Source organism: Leptosomus discolor, chromosome 5, assembly GCF_034619465.1.
Source record: "Leptosomus discolor isolate bLepDis1 chromosome 5, bLepDis1.hap2, whole genome shotgun sequence".
NCBI classification, from domain to species: Eukaryota; Metazoa; Chordata; class Aves; order Leptosomiformes; family Leptosomidae; genus Leptosomus; species Leptosomus discolor.
The window spans coordinates 19588581-19609816 of record NC_141395.1 but is presented as its reverse complement, the minus strand read 5'-3'; the positions used below and the strand labels follow the sequence as shown (position 1 = coordinate 19609816).

Genomic DNA, 21236 nt, shown 5'->3' with positions numbered 1-21236 from the left:
CATAAAGTAAACCATTACAAGTTGGCTTTACTGCCCTGATGGCCTTTTGTGAGTGTGTATTTGGAATGGGCTGCCCAGGGAAGTGGTGGAGTCACCTTCCCTGGAGCTGTTCAAAAAACCTGTTCATGTAGCACTTGTAGACGTGGTTTTAGTGGGCATGGTGGTGTTGGGTCAATGGTTGGACTTGATCTTAGAGGTCTGTTCCAACCTAATGATTCTACGGTTCTGCAAAAAGGCTCATCCTGCAAAGGACGGCGGCCCGCTGCCATCGCAGGGGTCACCCCGCCGCAGTGCTTCCTGCCGCTGTCGGTGCCTGCCCGGGAAGGCGCCAGTGCCGAAGCCCTCGACACGCTTCAGTTTAAGTTCGGATTTTTAAACGCGTGGGTCCTTTTCAGTACCCAGGACTAACACCGGGCCGTGCCCTTCCCTCGGGGTGCCGGGCGCGGACCCGCCCCCGGGTGCCGCCGTGTCGCGGCAGGCCCGTGCCCTCACGCACCGAACTCGCAAACGAAACCGAAAGCAGCGCTGGGGCTGGGATAAAGCGGGGCGGGCGGGCCCGGCCCGGCAGCGGCCTGAGCGGGACGGGAGCGGGGACGCGCTCCTCGCTGGCGCCGAGCCGGACCCCCACCTCGGGAGACGCGGGGCGCCGCAGCGGCAGGGTTCCCTCACCGCCCCCCGTGCCCACCGCCGACCCCCAGCGGCAGCAGAGCGGCCCCGGAGCGGCGATGGCGGGGGAGTGCCGAGACGAGCGCTTCCTCTACATGATCGCCTGCTTCAGGCCGCGGCTGAAGCAGTTCATCCGGGTGCAGCCGGTGCTGGACCTGCTTCCCTCGCTGAGCGCCGAGGACAGGGAGAAGGTGCGGGCGGCCGCCCGGCAGCGGGGCGAGGTGGAGGGGGCGGAGGAGCTGCTGCGGGCCGTGGAGCGGGGTCCCCGCGGGTGCGGCTGGTTCCACGAGTTCCTGCAGGCGCTGGAGCGCGGTGGCTGCAGCCTGGCCGCCTGCTACGTGAACCCCAGCCTCAGCCAGCTGCCCTCGCCGGCCGAGGAGGCTGACCACGACCTCTGCGTGCATTTGGTGCAGCTGCTCCACAGCACCCTGGTGGACAAAATGCAGGCCGTGCAGGTGGCCGAGAAGTGCCTGCAGATGGGAATCTTCCAGGACGAGGACCTGGATCGGGTAAGCGGCCCGCCTGCTAGCCGGGCACCAGGCAGTGCCACAGACTCTGGCCACCCCCAGGAGTTGTAGGGCAGACAGGAAGCCACAACTAGAAGTGGCCTTCTAAGTGCAAAAATGAAAGGGGAGTACCCAGACTTGGGGGGAGGGGAAGAGAAATGGTGCTCCAAGTAAGCCGATGAAGACTGTTGGCAATAGGCCAGCAGGTGGAATGCCAGCTAAGAACGAGGAAAAGAAAAATGCCATGAACAGAAGGTTAGACTAAGCCAGTGTCTACGTGGAAATAATATGTCCAGCTGTGCTGTTACTTACCATTTTGCCACAGACCTTAGGCTCAGAAGATCATTAAGTGCCTTCTGTCCTTGGAACCGTCCCAGGATGGCCTGTAAACTCTTAGAAGATACTTGAGTTAAAATAAATCAAGACCCTCCCTCCCCCTTTTTGCCAGATGTTCACTAAGGGATATCATATGAGACAGTGGAGCTGAGCAGAAATAGTGGTTTGACAAGAAAGAGCAAGTGTTAACCTTTGAAGAAAACATTTGCCAGTGAGCTGGTAATTTTGGCAGTGGCTTTGTTTGGCCAAGAATGACTTGCCTGGACTAGTGCGAAACTTGGAACCCAAAAAAGTTGATACCCTGAAACAGCGTTAGAAGAAATTAAAATAATACTTGCCATAGCAATAAGGGGGAAACTGGCAAACTAAGGGTGGAACTACATCGTGTTTGCGCTCTGAGCTTTTGCATCCACTTTTTGGGTAGTTTAATGCTCCGTCTCATTTAAATAGCAGTCATATATGTAATTTCGTCTGGTGGTGACTGTGAGGTAGCAGTAATGGCCAGCTGCACTGTAATGGATGGGGAGCTGAGCATGGTAACACAGCAGGCAGAGGCAGGGGCCTTTTAGGTTACCGGCTCTGCTCCCTGGCAATGAGTCTATATGTTCTACCAGGTCTTTTTGCTGCTGGTATTTGCATTAAGCCCTTCATTACCCTTCACAGTCCTGCCAGTTTCAACTCCAACGCCGTCTAGGCTTTCTTAATGCGCTTCTATGTTCCTTTTTGTTTACCTCTCCCTGCTCCCAGTTCCCACGCATGCACTTTTAGTGTGCAGTCTCAGTCAGGGGTTCCCACTGCTGTGCCTGTCCATTTTCTTGCGTATCAGGGTGGGTGATTCATGGGCCTCGAGAAAGTCACCCTTGAGGACTGAACACCTGTGTGAGGCTGCTTTGCTTTTGGGTGGTCATTTTGCTCCTCATGTGATCACATGGCGAGTTCTCCTCATGACAGCCTTGGGACACTTCCACAGCTTCTTTGAGGGCGATAGCCACTTTCTAGAGGCTTGGCTATTGTATCTTTAGGTGGGAATTGAGATGATGAAGCCAGAGTTAAAGAAGGAAACTGTTCCATTTTATGTTTGAGGTCATGTTACAGAGTAAGTCTGAGCTCTGGTAAGCTGTATGACATCACTTCTCTTTAGTCAAGGTTGGCTATTGCCTAAACCAATGTGAACACCAATTATTATCCCACAATAATAATTATTATTACGTAGTGGTTGTCATTATAACCATTTTCCAGTACTACTAGTCTCTCCAATTAAATTTCAGGTCTCATAAGTTTTGTATATCCTACCCAAAACCATATGGGATAAACCTGAGGTTGGACAAAACTGCAGTAAGTGTCTTCCGGTGAGTGGCAGGACCACTTTATATCTTTAAGTATGTTTTAACGATGACAGGGAACTACTTTTGTACCTCTACTATTCTTCCTAACTTCCCTGAACCATTTCCAAAGTCTGTCTCAGGATTGGGTTGTGGGTTTTTTTATTTTCACCAGATCCACACTGTTACTGAACACTGTGGGAACAGAGATGGTGCAAGGGAGCTATTGAGCAGAATAGTGCAGAAGAAAGATTGGTTCTCGCCTTTTTTGATTGCTCTGCGTGAAACCCAACATGGAAGCCTTGCAGATGATTTAAGCGGAAATACAGGAGGTAATCATCTTGTTTCACTGGTACTAATGTGTGGTTTTTTAATATCTCCTTTTTGTACTGTTATTTAGGAATCAATACAGGGTTCTCACTGTATTGATTTTGCTGTGACACTGAGACTAATGCTTTCATTTGCCTGGGAATTTCAAAATCAAGTTATTTAACAGCATATTCAATAGATTCTTAAATACTTAAAATCCTTCTTAAACAGTATCAGAATTAGAATAATATTCTGTAGTTGTAATTAAACTGAATCCTTACCTTTTATAAGCCATTGTTTTTCAATGTGCTGTTTTTATAAAAATTCCTAAAAAATATTCTGAAGATTAATTTGAACAAACTAAACAAACCTTTTCTGGATTTTTACTTCAACACAAGGATTAGCGTTTCCTTTATAGAATGGTTTACAAATATATGCGGCATTTTAAAGTACACTGAGGTATGTCTCCTTGGGGATAAGGGATTCATAAGTCTCAAGACATTGTATAAAGTTTACTATAAATAATAGAATAAACTAGTGAAGAGATTATTTACAGAAATGAAACTATAGGCTATAGGTTTTTGGCTTCTACTTTTTATTCCTGTACAATGATTATGATACTGTAAAATTATCCCAGTGTTCCCCTGGATTCTAAAATATGAAAAAGGAAGCAGTCCCCAAATACTCTATCCCTCATTTTTTACTGGGCTCCACGCATGGTTTATAGGATTATTGAGACTAAAGTTTTTTAACAGATTTCCCATTCAGCAGCTTCAGCCTTCTTGCTTGAGGAGCTCACCAGAACGATGTCTCTGTACTTTTAGTTGCTGCATATGGGACAATGCATTAGGTTTGGGATAAGAGGGGCATGAAGGTGTCCCTTCCAGTTGAGGACAGGAATCAAACTGTCTTCTGCCAGACACAGGTAAGCAGCTGCCATATTGGAGCATGCAGTTCAAAGGTGGTTGAGTTCCAGTCTGCAGGACAAGACCAAGCAAGTTGGAGCCTCCAAAGACAGTTCTGAGTGAAAGTGAGATGCTGGGAATAGCTCAGCAGCTACTGTGGTCGTCATTTTCATCTTGCATTGCAGCTTTGTCAGGCTTAAATTCTTGTCTTTGTTACTTTGCTAGTAGTAAGGTAAACAGAGTAATAAATATTTAGCAAACATGAAAAATATTAAAATTATTTTCATATTTTTATATTAATTCTTTCCAAACTTTGCATTTCTGAATTTTCAGTATAGTGCAGGCCATATAGGGTAAAACTTAAGTTTAATTCAGTTGTTTGATGCAATACTGAATGAATGCATTTATTCCAGTTTCTCAGTAATCCTGGGCAATGCAGGCCCTAAAAGAAACTGTAAAGATTGATATGTAAAGTATAAATTTGTTGCTCTTGCCAGAGCGTAAGAAGTTTTCCATGTATACAGCCCTGTATGTGTGTAGATCTGTGAAGTGTAGGATTGCTGCAGCATTCACTGATACATGGTCATAGACAAGAAACAGTAAGAACAGGTTCGCTGGGTACCTTGGAAGGAGAAGAGTGGTGTTAGATTTTATCACTCCAGGTTGATCCTCGATGATTTGTTACAGTAAAATATGTTGTTATTAGCAGACAGCTACACATAGAAATTGAGAACTTTATAAAAAATAAATCTTGAAATAAATTAAATCTGTTAATTTCTTTAAGTTTAATTTGTAATTGCGGAATAATTGAGTTACACATATGGAAAACCCTGGAATGCAGTCTTAACAGTTTTTGTGAAAAATGTTTATAATTTGTTGAAGAACATTTTTTGCCTTTGGAGCATGCCTAGTTCTACATGAGTCTAATAATAATAAAAGAATGGAGAAGTCAAAAGGAAATAATCTCCATATTTGAAATAAGACAAAGTGGAAGGAGATGAAACATTTAGTGAAAGCTCTGTCAGGTTTTCTGTTTTATGGGCAAGATTTGAAGTCCTGCTGTGAGATACATCCATTTATAAGCTTTCAGGACCGGTGGAATTGAGAAGGTGGGAACGTGGTCTAGTCCACAAATTCAATTTTCAGATCTTTATAGTGACCACAAATATTTGAGATTTATGACCAACAGCTTTCTTAATAAATGTTTATAAAAAGGTCAAAATTCCAAAGTATAATGTGTAAGTCAAGACCAATACCATATGTTATGCTGTTATGTGCATGATGAATACGGGTTAGTTCTACTTTTTCTGTGCCCCACACTAAAAGAAATTAAATGTTTTATAGTGCCTTGGAATTTCTATTTATTTTCTAGGAACAGAGAATAGACAAAATGGGATGAAGAAAAGTACAAACGAAGAAACAGAAGTTACAGACCAACCAGGATATGCCGTAGTGGAGGATTTGAAAGAGCAAGAAAGTGTGAGTGATAGTTTCAGCAGTGAGAACAGTGTATTGGAAACGTCTATTGGAGAGAATTCTGTAGTTTCAGGTATGTCCTCTAAGTGGTATTTTGTGTTGGTACCAGTTAAACTTTAGTAACTGCAAGTAACTGAGAGAATGTTCTTGATGCATTAGCTCTCGTCTTCATCAAAAATTCAGGAACATATGGTACTGTCGAGGTGAAGGGAATGATGGAAAAAGTAAATCTTGATTTTTCTGGGAGCAGTAAATTCCATTTCTTCCTATGGATTAATAGCAGTAACAATGTTAAGGGTCAGATCTACAAATGTGTTCAGTTCAAAGAGTTGCTTCAGGACAAGGATATGTTGTCATACTTGAACTAATTAATCTGAAAGGTAAGAGCTGGTTCAGAAACCGGTTTGCTAGCACAGTACAGAATGGCCAAGGAGGACACAGCCAAAACATCTGTAGCGCAGTATGTGCAGCCGTCACATAGACATTTTCTGTATCCTGGTTGTAGTGATGATGTTTTATCTACTATGGGCTGCTTGATTTTCTTATATTGAGCAACACTAATGATCCTTCTTTCCTCTTAAATACCACTTTTAACAACTATCTATTATTATTTTTTAATTTACTGCTTGAAGAAAAGAGTAATTTTCCAACATATTTAATATTGTTAATTAAAAATATTAAACATATTAATATTATTAAATTAATAATTTATTTCAGACCTATTCATGGTAGGTTTATACTAGCCAATGAAAACATTAGGTTTGCATTGACAGCTCCTCCCAGCATTGGCAAAGTTTAAATCGAGAGGAATGTTTCTGTACCAGTATAACTACAGCTGTATTAAGTACTTCTTTCTAGAAGCCTGGTAATTCTATATTAGAAAACACTTTTGGTTTTGGTTAAGTCCTTTAGTGCCGTCCAACAAGTAGTTTTTCTGTTTATTTTAAAGATTTACATTTACAGAGCATCAAACAGCATTTGTCACATCACATCACATGCTCACAAGTGTATTTTTTAGTACAAATTTTTCAAAATTGTTGTGGCCTGTTCTTCATATGGATCCACTTTTAAAAATGTGCCTTAGGAGTTGATAATGAGCAACAGTAATTCCCAGCAACATTCCCCGACATAGCTGGGAACCAATGATTCAAACATATGCTGTATGATTAAGGAACCATTCATATGTGTTACAAGTTCAGATGGAGCTCAAATAATAGTTGCAACTGAAAGAAATCCTGCCTGAAAGGATTTTAGTGGGCTTACTCAGCCAAAGGAGTAAGACAGCTAAGGCTGCTCTTTTTTTGTCAAACATGAATACATTTAAAAAAAACTTGGCTCTGAAAATTGCAGCCTTTCAGTGTGCAACAGTAGTAGCCTATTTCTCATTTAGCACGATACTAACAGCATATCACAATATTTTGTAGCAAGTACTGAATTATTAACTACAGCAAAAAATACCAAGTTGGTTTTCCTGGATTAGAACATAATTTGGCAGTGTAAAGAAGAGTTGCCAGATATTTAATGCTGATTCAGAATGGATCAGACAGCTACCCTCACTCTTAGTTAGGATTCTCTCAGGGTAAGGCTAAGGCTTTTAATTGTAGCCTCACTGTGAGTAGGTTTTCACTGCTGTTAGCCTGATCTTTTACCTGACTCTTGTCAGGTGGAGGGTTACAGATACCTAGATCTATTGGCTGTTAACTAGCCTGCCACAAGCTAATTCTAACCTGAAAACCATAGTCTCCTTAGCACTGAACTGTACTGAAATTAATAGACGGTGGGTATTAGCAGTTTGTGCAGTTGAGCAGATCTGTTCAGTGAAATGGTGCCACGAGTGTACATACTACATGAATTCTGGCAGTTTGGTTCAGATTAACTTCAGTCTGGTGTGGACTGTGTGCCTGCAAGTGGCTGGAACACATCTCACTTGGTTTAGGCTGACAGGAGTTAATTTCTTCTGATCCAAACCAGTTCTGTGACACGAACCAAAGTAGTGTAAATGGGGATAATTGACAGATTCACTGTAAATGTGCATTTCTGAGTTTAACTAAACCAGCAGTGTAGATGCAGCATAGGAAGGGCTGCTAATGGACAGTGCTGCATGAGGATGGCTGTAGAGGAGCTGGCTCACATTCAGCCATCTTGAAGTGCAGTAAGCTTTGATCTCTATGCATTTGTACACGTAGACTTAACTACACTAAAGTATTTTTCCATTTCCATCCTTTCTCATGATCTCATAAGGCTGTATTTTTAGACCAGGCAGCTGAAAATACAACTGGAGCCCAGATTCTACTTCCAAGTAGGCTTGGAACTCACCTAATTTGCAATTTAATGCTGTCAAGCCCTTACCAGTTTTGCAGTACACTCCCACCATTCCTTCATCTACTGAGAAGGACAAATTTAAAGGAGAAAGACACTTTTCCAAGTCGCTTGAAATTACGGCGATTTGCATTGTATTGAAAGCCTCCTCTAATCCTTTTATTGGAGTAGCTAAGACAGAGGGAGTCAGAAGGTATGAGGTCAGTAGAGTCATAAAGACAAAATAGAAATAGATCACTTAGCCTAAGAGAAAAGCAGAGAGAAATTGTGCATGCAACAACACAGATAAGAAACTACACACAAAAAAAAGACGACAAAACCAGTAAGTTTGCAAGGTCAGAAGTGAAACACTTGGATCAAGGCTACAGTTACCTGTATAAACAACAATTTAAATAAATAGCAGCTCTGTTTTTCAAGGCCTGTTTCATAAAAAAAGTTGATTGGAAGAATTAATTACACTATAATTAACTTGAGATTTCAACAATGTCTCACAAAATGCCCCTTAATGCTTCAGATTAGAAAAACTGCCTATTAATTTGAAAGTAGGACCAATTTTAATAGCCTGTTTATATTTTGGTCCTTCATTTATATTTTCTGATGTTTGAAACTTATCATATGACATAATGTAGCACAGGACAGGAAAGAAAGGCTTTTTAAATAATATTGCATAGATCCATTGTTTTTTTCATTGCATTCCATTGTCTTTATATTTAGTAGTCAGTGCAAAGTGACAAAATCTTTCTGTGGAATATGCTGTGTTACAATGTGCAAGTAGCACTGTAAGGGAAGACTAGTGGAAATAGTGAAAACAGCTCTCAGAATATCAACTCTTTTGTCTTCATTGTTTTGGAAAGGCTTACTGTTTTTATTTTATTTTAAAATCATTCAAGAAAGTTGCCACTGTTGAAAAAGGAGAACTTTATTCTCTTTACCTTTCATTTGGAAGATGAGTATTTTGCATTTCACTTCACCACTGACGTTTTCTGTTGAGAGATTATTTCGTAATGCATGCTGCACATCGTAATTCAGATAACTGTGTACAAAAGACTTCGTGAATGCGTATTCTCTGCTGCACATGCATCTTTCAGTAGGTCACTTTAAATGGGAGACCACATGGAATAGATACATAGAATTGTAATTTTGTCCTCCTTCCTATCCACATGGATTCCTAGAAAGTAAAAACAAGAGACAGTCGTGTCATCTTCATAGTTGGAATTCCCACTAATGCTGCTTAGGAGTTTGTTGCAGGTCTTTGAACGTGGATTATAACTGGTGAGGTTTTCTTTTTTCAGGACAATGCTGTCTTTTAACGTGATATTGAATGCATACTATTGTATAATGATAGGGAAATTTTATATAAATCAGGCTTCTGCTGTGAATGTATTTTTAAAGTGCCTTTCTGTTGACTGCATTGATTTCTAGGAGTCTAGGTTTTTAATTTAGGTGCTTAAAGTCTTTAATGCCCTTGCCCATCATAACACTTCCTACAGATGGTGGTGATTCATAGTTGGATCAGATTCTGAGGTCTGTATGGAATGAATGATGAAAACTGTAGGACAGCAAGATGGATGTTTGCATCACTTTTCATGGTTATGTTAGAAAAACTAAAAATAAAGACTAAAAAAAATACATGACTCCTAGTGGTAGCTAAGGTAGCTTCAGTTCAGTTGTCTGTTATACTTGTTCTGTGAAATTGCAGTTTTGTTTCTGTTGCTCTAGCACCTTTCAAGGACAGCAAAATTTGCATAAAGGAAAGTCAAAGATTCATACTGTTACAGAATGCAGGCTAGGTTTAATTTCCACCTCGCGTACCAAGATTTTGTTGTGTGTATTTCAGGAGTACCATTCTAAGCCATTGTAACTTTGTTCAGTTCTATACTCTTGTTCACATCATCTGTTTGCTTTATGAATTATTTGTTGGGGCAATAAGCTGGGGACAATACGAATATGGACCATAATGGGATATTCACTGGCAAAAACTAGGAAAAACTTGATAGGGCACAAGTTTACTAGCTAATTAAGGAAAACCTAGGTCAATGCTATTATTCTGACTGATTTCTTATGCACGCTAGGAGCTCAGTTGCAGAATGCTGCAGGTACGCTGAAAGTGCAGGGTGAGGCTGTTCGCAGGAGATTTTTCCAGGAGAACTGTGTATCTCTTTAGATATCTAAAGGACTGAGTTTTGGAAAATCCAGCTATAGAAATTAACACTTGTGACTGAAAAAAAGCCAGTGTAATACATTGATTGCCCAGCAGAGGGAGAGCTTAACATTAGAATATCTACAGAAAACTAGCCAGATTTCTGTGACAGTGTCCGAGTCTTCTATTGGGTGTAAAGGGATTGTCGGCCTCTGCTTTTACTTGCAAACAATTTGGAAGATTTAATAATTCCTGCCTGGTTTTATCTACCTGGGAATTATGCTTTACTCTGTTCATAATACATGAAGAAACTCTTTTTTAAAAAAAAAATCACAATTCTGGTTTTGATTTTCTTCTACTACAGATATAACTCCCATGGCTTGCAGGGGGTACAAGAGAATGTCCTCAGTTTGCCAGCAGTGCTGTGTATCCAGTGGAACAACATAGAATCATAGAATGGTTTGGGTTGGGCATGCTTTTCTTTTTTTTTTTTTCCCCAGCTCTTCACCACTCTGAAAAGATACAGTAAAATAGGAGGGGATCATGCAGCCAGTCATGTCTGGACCTTTGCTTTCAAGCAAACAGAACATAGATGCCTGACAACAATAAATCATGACCCACATTGCCTTACCTCTGCTATGTTTTGGATTTTCATCTTCCACTCCATATTTCCTTCTGTAAGAAAACGAATTATATGGTTCACAGTTTTTTCTTTACCTAAGAAAAGGTTTGATAAATGGAATTATACCTCGGCCATCCCTGCCAGACATTTGTCTAGCCTATTTTAACGACTTAGGGAGAGAGCAAACAGTATGCTTTTGGATATGCAAATGCATATTGCATTTCTATGGCAAATATTCTGTACTACATTTAATTGTGTTTTCCATTTCGAGTCAGATTTCTTCATAGAAGATGGAAGTGTCAGTAACTTCAATGAAAACCTGGGACAGAGCTGCACAACCAGTGATTCAGGTATGTTTCCCTTCTGTTATTTGGCAATTGCAAAATAAGCGCTGGAGGGTAAGCACTCTGTGAATGGGCTAGAACAAAAATCAGTGGAAGGCCTTCTCTGTGAACTCTAGTTCACAGCATTCAGGTGCCAGACTTCTTCCTTTTATTTTGTTGGAAAACAGATGCCATTTTTATGCGTCTGGACTTCAGGCCCAGGCCCCCAAGAGTTGATTTACTGAGATTGTCTGATTAGGTCTCTAGACATCATCATCATACAAAATGGTCCAGTGATGCTGAATGATTGAATCTCATGGGCTGGAAGGGACTTCAGAAGTCATCCAGTGCAGTCGCCTGTACAAATATTAACAATGCTGTCACATATATGTGCTTCTTTTGCTCTCAGAGAGGAGCTAGATTGTGCCTGGCCCCTGCATAGGCTAAGTGAGAGGGAACAGGACATGCTTTAGAGGCATCTAAGGGTGAGGAGAAGCATTTCCAGGGTACCTTCAGAACAGTAATGAAGGTCCACTTTGGACCTAAGTAATTTAGTAGCCCTATTTGTAAAAGCAACCTAATCAATAGAGGTTACTATCTGAAGACCTTTGCAAATCTCACATTTAAACATGTGCAAGTTCTAAATACAGTTTTAAACTAAATATTGGACTGTGTTTACATAAGTCTTTGCAGACAGATATGAACTTGCTATGTATATACTCTGAGCCCAATTAAATACTGCTGTTGTAAAAGACATCCCAATTTTATTTCTTCTTAGACCTCAGGCAGAACAGATTTGCAGCTGTCGACCATGGTGAACAGCCTGTGTATGCCTACACAGAATTCAAGAGGAACCAGTTTCCTTTTGGAATCTAGCCTTTATAAAGTTTGTGCTGGGACTGTGTCTTGTACAAGGGCTAGAAACAATCTGGGTACCTTTCGGGCCAGCTCTGCCTAATAAAACTAGTATTAGATCATTAAAGTCAATGTAAATGTTATATGTCATATGCCTGCAAAGTGTTTATAAATGCAGTTTCAAGCTTTTAAAATATTTTGTAAGTACACAGAAAATTCAGGATATCTCAGATCTAAATTGCTACCCTATAGCTATGATTTTAGTCTTATGTATTGCTAACTCTGAAGAATATATTTTGCACTTCTCTATCAACTGAGGTGAGTCATCAGTCACGTTGTATTTTTTTCCTCACTCTGTCACATGAAATGTCTGGGCACAGAAGCTTCCCTGTTCAGTCACACTGTATCAGTTGGTCAGGCTGATACAGGCCACTGGTATGTGGCAGCACATATATATATGTATGGCCTGATCCTTTAAGATTCCTGAAAAATCTCCTGTTAAATAAACTGGGCATTGGCTATGTCCAGCAGAAAAAAAAAAATCACTATAGTTAATGAAGAATGCAGAATAGATTTTTTTTTCCATTGTTTACTTGCTATATGTTCTGTTTGCATGTGGGCTTTAAAAACAACTAGTTAAAATGCTTTTAAAAAACATTCATGCTTTTTAATCATGCCTAGAAAACTCAGAGCAACTATGAGGAAAAAAAGCTAAGGAGATACAGATGGACTTTCTGGTATTTATGTGGTTTACAATTTGAAATGTTGTAGTAAGGCTGTTGAATTAACAGAGGTGTTTGGGTAGTGTCTTAATGCACTGACGTGATTTGGATTTTAATGCAAAGAGTCATCTGGATTTAGTCGCAATTTTCTGTGCAAGGATCATTTGATATTTAAGAAAAATGTTGGAATTAGGACAATAGAAGAATAATTATCATGTTTCTTTTGGCCCAGAGCACCAATTCATATGAGCCTTTTATGCAGGCAGACAACTTCCCTAAAGTCATACTGTGCACGATGAAAATTCTTTAATGGAATCATATGCTGTGAAAAGATTCCTGTATTAGCCTTTATCTAAACAGGGGCTGAGGAAGCTAGGAGAGAGCTAAGTTAAATATTTTTCAGACCTGGACAGTTAATTGAGGATGTTAAGGAACTGAAATTTAGCGAAACAGATGGGTGATAAAGTGCTGGTTTCAATATGACTGAACTATTGAATTTAGCCAACCAGAAAGCAAACAACGTTCTTCCTCAAAAGAGAGTAGTAGAAGTCAGATAAGTAACAGCAAGTTCTTTCTGGTGTGAATTTCCCTGTGTTCCAGGTAGTGCTGCACTCACACTAAAAGGCAAAACAAGCAAATAACACTTAAGAGTGACATTCAGATGTTTCCATCAGCAGTATTTTATCAAGCTTCATTACTTTTTGTTAGTTTAATTTTATTTAATGGAATCAGGGATACTAGAAAAATACACTTTTTTTGTGTGTATCAGTGTACACACAAATGTATCAGTGATAATAAAATCCTCATGATTCTTCATTTAATGATAACATCAGGAAATAAAACTATAGAGTTTTTTCCCCTCGTTTTTAGTCTAGTAGGATGAATTTGTGCCTTTTCTTCACTGAGGACAGTTCATGCTTGGAGAGTGATTTAAACATATTTGTAGAAAAAAAAAAAGCCCAAAAGTCCATTGAAATAAGTCCTTCTGATATTAATGTGTATAATCTCTGAATTCCTAAATATATGTAATCTCAAGAGACTTGATATGCTTTTCTTACTGCCTGAAATAATGCAACAGCATTTTCCCACTTTTAACTTTGAACGTTGTTTGTTTCACCTGTGAGCCATAGATCTGAACTCCCTGCTGCTGCATTTTTTTATGATAGATGGAAGGTTTTGGCCTTCAGGTGGCAAATGTATATACGGTTTTGTAGCGAACAGCTTGACTGCATTATGCATGAGTCAATCTGGAAGCAGCGCAATCTACCATGAATAGGTGTGATACATTCTGCAGTTAGCTCTGTCTTGTATGGGCAATTGAATTTTCTTATCTATTTGATCTTTATACTTTATAACTCCCTTCGTCATTTTTTAAGTGGTCTATCTCTTTTTCTTTCTATGGCTCCATCCTTTTTTCATCCTCTGGGAAGTATGTAAAAAGATAGCTCACTTGCAACCAAATAAATTTCAGTACTGATGAAAGAGAACGTCACATAAGATTGCCTAGATTATAAATACTGTAGCTCTGAACACAACCTTTGGTCCCAGTGCTACTGAACTGTATCATTTGAATTCATACATAATAATAGTAATGTCAACATAGATGGGTGAAGACATGCTGTGGCTTATTCCAGCTACCCGGATTCGTGACTGCATGTAAGCAGTTCTGATCCAGAGTTGCACAGGTCCACAGAGCAGCACTGCCTATGCTGATATGCCCTGTTTCTATTTATTCAGAAGATGCTTCTGATAGTAAATTAATATTTTTCCCTTTGACATTTGTTCAATATTCTGGTAAATATTCTGTGCCTGCTGTTTGATATTTATATTTCTTCGTACCTTTAGATGAAGATGAAGTGGAGAGCAGAGCTTCACCTGAGCCAGATCTGATCCTGAGAGATTACCAGATGGAAGTTGCAAAGCCAGCACTGAATGGGGAAAATATTATAATATGTCTCCCTACAGGCTCTGGTAAAACCAGAGTGGCTGTTTACATTACCAAAGATCACTTGGATAAGAAGAAAAGAGCATCAGAGCCTGGAAAAGTTATAGTACTTGTTAATAAGGTATGTTCGTCCATTTTTTAAAAAATAGTATTTTTCAGACCTTATGCACTGTTAATATAGAACTTGTAAAATGAATATAAACACGTTTCTCAGCTTCTCCAGATGTAGCTATGTTTAAAACTATAGACTGTCATCTCCATCATCATGGTGCAAGCATGAATGATTTTAGTTTACCCCAGTGCAAGTGCAAATTTAGACATGCCCTAATGACCACGTTATTGGAAAAAGTACAATTTCATGTTGGAATCAATAGAAATAAAATAATATTTTAAAAACCAAAACTATTTTTCACAGCCTGTGTTTGTATTTGGTGGTGAAGGCCACCTGATGAGTCTCACAGTAGTTAGGGAATATTCTGTCAGATTTTTAGATAATTGCTGTAATTTTTACAGTTAAATTTATTACATGTAAAGTAATCTTGTATTGTAATATCAAAATATAGAAATACCTTTAAGGATTTTATGAAAATAAAAGATATCTGTATCTTCCTGTACGAATAAAACTGATAGCACGTTATAAGCTCAGTTAAAGAGCCAGAGCATGCGTGGTTTGTTCATTCTTTCTAAGGCACACTTAAGCCAAAGTTCTTGGACAAAAAGGTTTCATAGGAGCAGTTGGAGGGGAGGGGGTGGTCTGGGGATTTTTAGTGCTTGGGTTTGTTTTTTGTGTTTTGTGGGGTTCTGTTTAATCCTACCCTGCAGTGACTAAGGGGATGTTTGCTTTTTTTAAAAAGTATGTTTTGCACAAAATGTATTCACCTAACAACATTTCTGGCAAACAGGCATGTATTTTTAATCCAATGTATGCTCCGGTTTAAATTCTTTGGAAACTTTTATTCAGGTACCGTTGGTAGAACAACATTTACAAAAGGAGTTTAATCCATTCCTGAAGCGTTGGTATCAGGTTATTGGTTTAAGTGGTGATTCTCAGCTGAAAATCTCATTTCCTGAAGTTGTCAGAAGAAATGATGTCATCATCAGTACAGCACAGATCCTTGAGAATTCACTGTTAAATGCAACCAAAGAAGATGAAGAAGGGGTCCACTTATCAGGCAAGTTTTTAATTGTGAAATTTTTACAGAAGGGCTAAAAGTATGTCTCTCTTCTGGAAAATTGCAGAGTAAAAATGTGCCGCATTCAGTAGATAAATGTTTTTTCAGTTGACTGGTTTTATAAATGCAAGCTGAGAGTCAAAACCAGATCTTAGTTAATGAGCATGCAATTTTTTCAAGCCAAATTAGACTCTTACAGTTAGTTCATTTATACCAAATACTTGTTATGCTTCCTATTTTATCTAGCTCAAGCACAGCTTCATGCAAATGTAGCTGTACTGGTTCCACTTGCCAAGCTTGGTAGAGCATTGTGTTATATCACATGGAAACCATGAACAGGATGAGAAAAAAATTATAAAAACTCAAATGTAGTTGGTAGTTTGAGAAATACAATGGAACACAAGATATATTCTTTAAACTTTTTATCATTTTGCCACCATACAGAGATATGGTTACTTATAACCGTATCTCTCTGAGGTGGGCAGATATAATGGTCTGCTATGACAGATGAAGGAAGATGAAGAAAACAAAAGATACAAGAAGAGATGAGGTAAAATTGTTTGCCCAGAATACTGAAGTGGCAGATATCTATGGGAGATCAGAAAGGAAATGGTATTATCTGCTAGTGATGTACAGGTAAGGGAACAGCCCCTGACTTCAGCCCCAGGGTTCTGGGCTGCAGTGACCCTCCTCTGTGAGATGTTCTCCTGTCTGCATGCAGTCGACTCTTTTTTTAGATGGGGCAGGATGTAGCTGAGGGGAGAGCTATGATATTCAAAACAATGGATCTGAGATAAAAGAAGTACTTGTCTGGATGTTACAGACAGCAGAGAACACTGAGGGGTCAGTCTGTATCTATCAGTGCCTAGTGCTTACTGGAGTACTGCTTGAGCCAAACTAACTCCAGCAGAGCCACTTGGGTACCTCAGAATTCCCTCCCCTTCTTCAGAATGCCTTTTTATTAACCTAGGCAGCGATATTCCTGTATGTATTTCCTTTCCACTGCACCTAACTAAATAAACCTTCCCAAATCTGAATCATTTGGGAATGCTGTATAGACACACCTGAACATTTCTACAGGAACCATTGACCTGATTAGAATTAGGCTGAGTCCCAGCTAGCTTGTGTAATGTACTGGTTTTTTGAATGGGTTTCACACTTTGCAAAGTTTCCTTCATAAGTAGCTGTATTTTTTCCAGAACTGAGGTGGCCCTGCAAACAGAGCCATTTCCTTGCTATTTCACCTGTACTAGTAAGTTCAGCTGGACCAAAGACAAACAAGCCAGCTTCATTTTTATGGCTATGACTTGGTTAACTCACAGCCTACATAAACCATCCTAATTAGGTACAAGATTTTTATTCCTAATTTCTGTTCATACTTTTTTCATCTGTTTCCACAGAGGTCTGCATTACATGTAACGTGGAATTCCAGCCTCAGTGAAATGGAAGGGACTCTCTTAATTGCATTTTACCAAATGTTTACCCTCTTCACCACGGGCTGAAGTCACTGTTTGGACTTTCTAAAATCTATGTATGCCTTCCTTAGTAGAAGCTCATCTCTTCTGGTGGTTTAGGTGCTTCCTGAGTAATGATAAAAATATGCATTACAGAGATGATAGTCAAAATCAAAGCGAGTAATTTCATGTTGGCAAAATAACTGAGAAACTGCCAGCACTGCTTCTGAACTCTTGCAATATATAGAAATCTTAGAAATAAATAGAAATTTAGGTTTGAAACCTCATTAGTCCAAACTGGCTTCCTGAACCGCTTGTGTGAAAACAATCAGATTTCTCTAGTGACATGGAGCACTAATTTGCTTTCCTAGTGATAGTCTTTGGTTTAGCCTTTAAATAAAATTTCCCTGGTTCAGTCTCTGCCTTTCTGTAGGTTCTTCAAAGACACAGTTACATGGTATTTTCTCCAGCAGAAAGGCCAACTGAGAATGTTCTAGCTCTCTGTTAGTTTCCACCTTCTGCCACTTGTTGCAAACTCATTGTAGTGATGCAACAATTTGAGCACACTAATGTGTGAACATGGCCATGGAAATTGTCCAAAAAAGAAAAAAAAAAGTTTAACCTGTTTAACCTGGATCATTTTGGTGATCTGCTTTACAGTAGTTTCCACAAACATTTGTCACATTGTAGGAAACAATGTTGAATTAGAGAGTTATTGGCCAGCTACGAGAAGAGTGGGAGCTCCATAAACCACTTCTGTTGTTAGAGAAACAGAGAAATGTTCATGAGTCTTTCAAATCAGTACCTTGAAATACATGTCACTGGCTGCGTATGCAGATAGATGAAAGAGATGTTTTCTACATTTGTGAGAAATTTAAAACAAGCAGAAAATAATCTTCCTTATCGTATAGTACTTCACTTGTTGCATGTAAATATGATCTGACTAAAAGCACATAATACTTGTCTGAATCTTCTTTTCCTTTGCTACAAAAGAGAGACGATTGGTAGTGCTCCCACCATCTGTTCTTTCCAATGACATATCCATAAAGTAATATAAATCTTTTAATTGGACAGGAATAGGGAGGAAATCTCTGTGTTGCTATAAAATGGAAGCATATTTTGATCAGGACAGGCCTTTCTGGAATGTCTGAAAGGCTTCTAACATGATACATATCTTCTCATAAACTAACAGCATGTAGTTTGTCAGATACTGTTATGGATATAAAAGATAGGATTGAGTTAAACTATGGTATTTTGATACCACTGGTTATTAAAAATATCTCTCTGAAATTCTTTATACCATCAGAATGGTTTTGCAAAAAAAATAAAAGCTTTTTACATCACGTGAAATGTAAAACTACTTGACAAATAAAGACTGCAGCAAAGATTCAAAAGACCATTGAATATATACAGCTTCCACCCACGCCTTCCTCCAGCACTACACATTTCCTAATACGTTAGGGCTCAAACAAACTGACAGGTGCTCTTCAACAGTGGCTTTACCTGCAAGAAGACTTAGTCACACAAATTCTACACTTGAAAGAAAATTAATCATTTTAGGGGTCCTTTTTTTTTTTTTTCAGATTTTTCACTCATCATTATCGATGAGTGCCATCACACTCAAAAGGAAGGTGTCTACAACAATATAATGCGACGTTACTTAAAAGAAAAGATGAAGAACAGGAAGCTGGCAAAAGAAAACAAACCTCTGATCCCACAGCCTCAGATTCTGGGACTTACAGCCTCACCTGGTGTAGGAGGTGCAACATCCTACTCAAAAGCTGAAGAACATATTCTGAAAGTAAATAGCCCTATCACAAACCATCAAAGGGATATTTTCTTGTTCGCATCAAACTTTTAAAGTCAGTGTTAAGCCCTGAATACGTAATCTGATTTATTTTTTTTTCCTGTGTACATGGGAGTTCAGCTCACAGCCATTCAGCAAATTGACCCACTACAAATTAATGGAAATCCATGTACAAATAAAGGTTACTTTACAGGGAAGCAGGTTCCTGAAAAGGGAAGTAAAAAGATTCCCTGACTTGAAAAAAGATCTCAAGTTAAGGTCAGAGGCAAGAAATCTACAAAATAGTGAGGTTTTATAGTTAATAAAAACCTTATATTTCCATTGATGGATTAGCATTTACTGTGTATTCCTAAATCCTAGAAACATCACAGTATTTTTTATCTATTTCTAGAGTGACTAAGCTGGGCTTTTGTGTGGATGCAAGAAAGTGAAAAACAAAGTTGAATACTTAAACAAGCAGAAACCACTTGTGAGACGCAAGTAGCATACAAATGTTTTTCTTTACAGCAGTTAGAGTTACTCATTGAGAGGGGAGTATTGTGTAGTTGCATAAACACCTGACTGCAGATAATTGGTTAAATTCTATACTGAAAGAAACTCTGCATTACGTGAAATTCAATGGATTTACATTAGTAATACAAAAGTAGAATTTAGCCTAGTACTTCAGTGAAAACTGCTGACTAGCAAATTGGACAAGAACAGAATGTGATATTGAATAGGTGAGGCCTGCAAGAAGCTTTTGTGTTGTACTGAAGTAGATATAATTGCAAGGTATTTTGAGAGAAAAACTTTTGGCAATAGAAAAAGCAGAGAATTCCTTTTCATCACCTCTGAAATCTTAATGATAGGATGCTGGGGGGTGTGTGTAAAGAAATGTAATCCAAACACACAAGCTCAAATAGTTGACTACTGCTGAAGACATTAAAAAGGTTGCCTGCTAGACTTTCTTTCCTGTTTTCTCTGCTCATAAAAATTTTTAGGTTTCCCCTTACTACTTTAGACTTAGTGACAGAAATGTGCATATTTTCTTCTCAGAAGAGATCAAAAGCAGAAAAGTCCAGTTCAGTTGTGCAATTGGCACAGAAATCTTCTTTCTTCCTGTTCCAAGAAAGATAATTTCAAATTATTTTCTACTCTCATGACCAGCTCTTAACTTCTATAATTAGTTCCTAACATTTATTTCCTTTTCTTCTATTTCACCATTGGTTTTGTTTATTTGTTTTGTGATCCAAAATCTACTCTTCCAAAGTATTGATGGTATATTTTCCTTTTCAAAATACCTGTTTTGCACCCTGATCTACAAGTTTTTTCCTGTGTGCAAGGATCACTTCTGGCCTGAAAAGTAACTTGTTCAGCTTATCTCAGATGCTTTTCAAAGACTTGGTCTTTCTTATGCTGATAGTGTCTGTATCCAGTTTTTGTAGGAAGAAAATAAAGTTACATAAAACCCAGTGTCTAAATGAGAAGCTCTATTGCATTAATTCAGTTTTCATGTGGAATAACTCATTAAATGTTAAAAGAAATAACACTTTGTTTTCTCCCAGATCTGTGCCAATCTTGATGCATGTAGAATCATGACTGTCGAAGAGCATGCCTCCCAATTGAAGAATCAGGTGAAGGAACCGTATAAGAAGACTGTGATTGCAGATGACAAAAGAAGGGTATGTTTTTTCAAACAAATCAGTGTTAAAGTTATATTGCCTTTTAAAAGTGTGTTGTATAGTATCAAAAACTTTTGGCTAATGCTCTTTTTCTGTAGATTTATTGTGGTCCATAGTGCTAACTTTAATATGTATGTATATGTCTGCTGCTTTCCTCTGTATGGAAAAGTATCAGTAAAGTCAAAGAGAACTAAATTTTTATTTATGTGAGTTACATTTTTGAGGTACCTGGTCAAAAGACCTTCTGAACCATAGCTGAAATGTTTGTATTGGAGTGACATTATATTCACTAAAAAATACATGATTTCACTGTGTAATTTTTGTACTATTCTGAACTATTTATTTCCATAACCCTAAATGCACTTAGCAAACTTACTTGTTTTTTAATTTAAGGTTTAACATTTTAAAAAATTACTCAGTGTGGTACTGGCCAATATTTTTGTTGCCAGAAGATGCTTACTTACTTTGGTAATCAATTTACTTCTAGGATCCATTTAGGGAGAGAATTACTGAGATCATGACAGACATTCAAAAGTATTGCCAGCTCCATCCAAAATCTGAGTTTGGAACCCAGCCGTATGAACAGTGGGTGATTAGAGAAGAGAGAAAAGGTAACTGCACAGCAAAAATATCCCAGCTTTGGATTTCTTTGGGTCTTTCTATACACAGGCACGTTTTTATATGTTTTGTTCCCTT

The 21236-nt window shown here is 38.8% G+C and overlaps 1 protein-coding gene across 7 annotated transcripts in view; it reads left to right on the top strand.

Moving 5' to 3' along the window:
- The first annotated feature begins 713 nt into the window (after window positions 1–713).
- IFIH1 (interferon induced with helicase C domain 1) overlaps window positions 714–21236 on the top strand; it is a 28688-nt gene continuing 8165 nt past the window's right edge. Inside the window, exons 1-11 of one of the 7 annotated variants that reach the window (XM_086464965.1) lie at window positions 726–1175; window positions 3006–3162; window positions 3558–3629; window positions 5423–5593; window positions 10152–10172; window positions 10892–10951; window positions 14353–14567; window positions 15408–15618; window positions 18656–18873; window positions 20424–20540; window positions 21028–21151. In XM_086464965.1, coding sequence (XP_086321091.1) covers window positions 726–1175; window positions 3006–3162; window positions 3558–3629; window positions 5423–5593; window positions 10152–10172; window positions 10892–10951; window positions 14353–14567; window positions 15408–15618; window positions 18656–18873; window positions 20424–20540; window positions 21028–21151 — 1816 coding nt within the window. Of the gene's footprint in view, window positions 1176–3005; window positions 3163–3557; window positions 3630–5416; window positions 5594–5931; window positions 5936–8179; window positions 8182–9282; window positions 9292–10151; window positions 10173–10872; window positions 10952–14346; window positions 14568–15407; window positions 15619–18655; window positions 18874–20423; window positions 20541–21027; window positions 21152–21236 lie in introns of all 7 variants that reach the window. The other 6 variants (XM_086464966.1, XM_086464968.1, XM_086464964.1 and 3 more) reach the window with 6 other exon arrangements.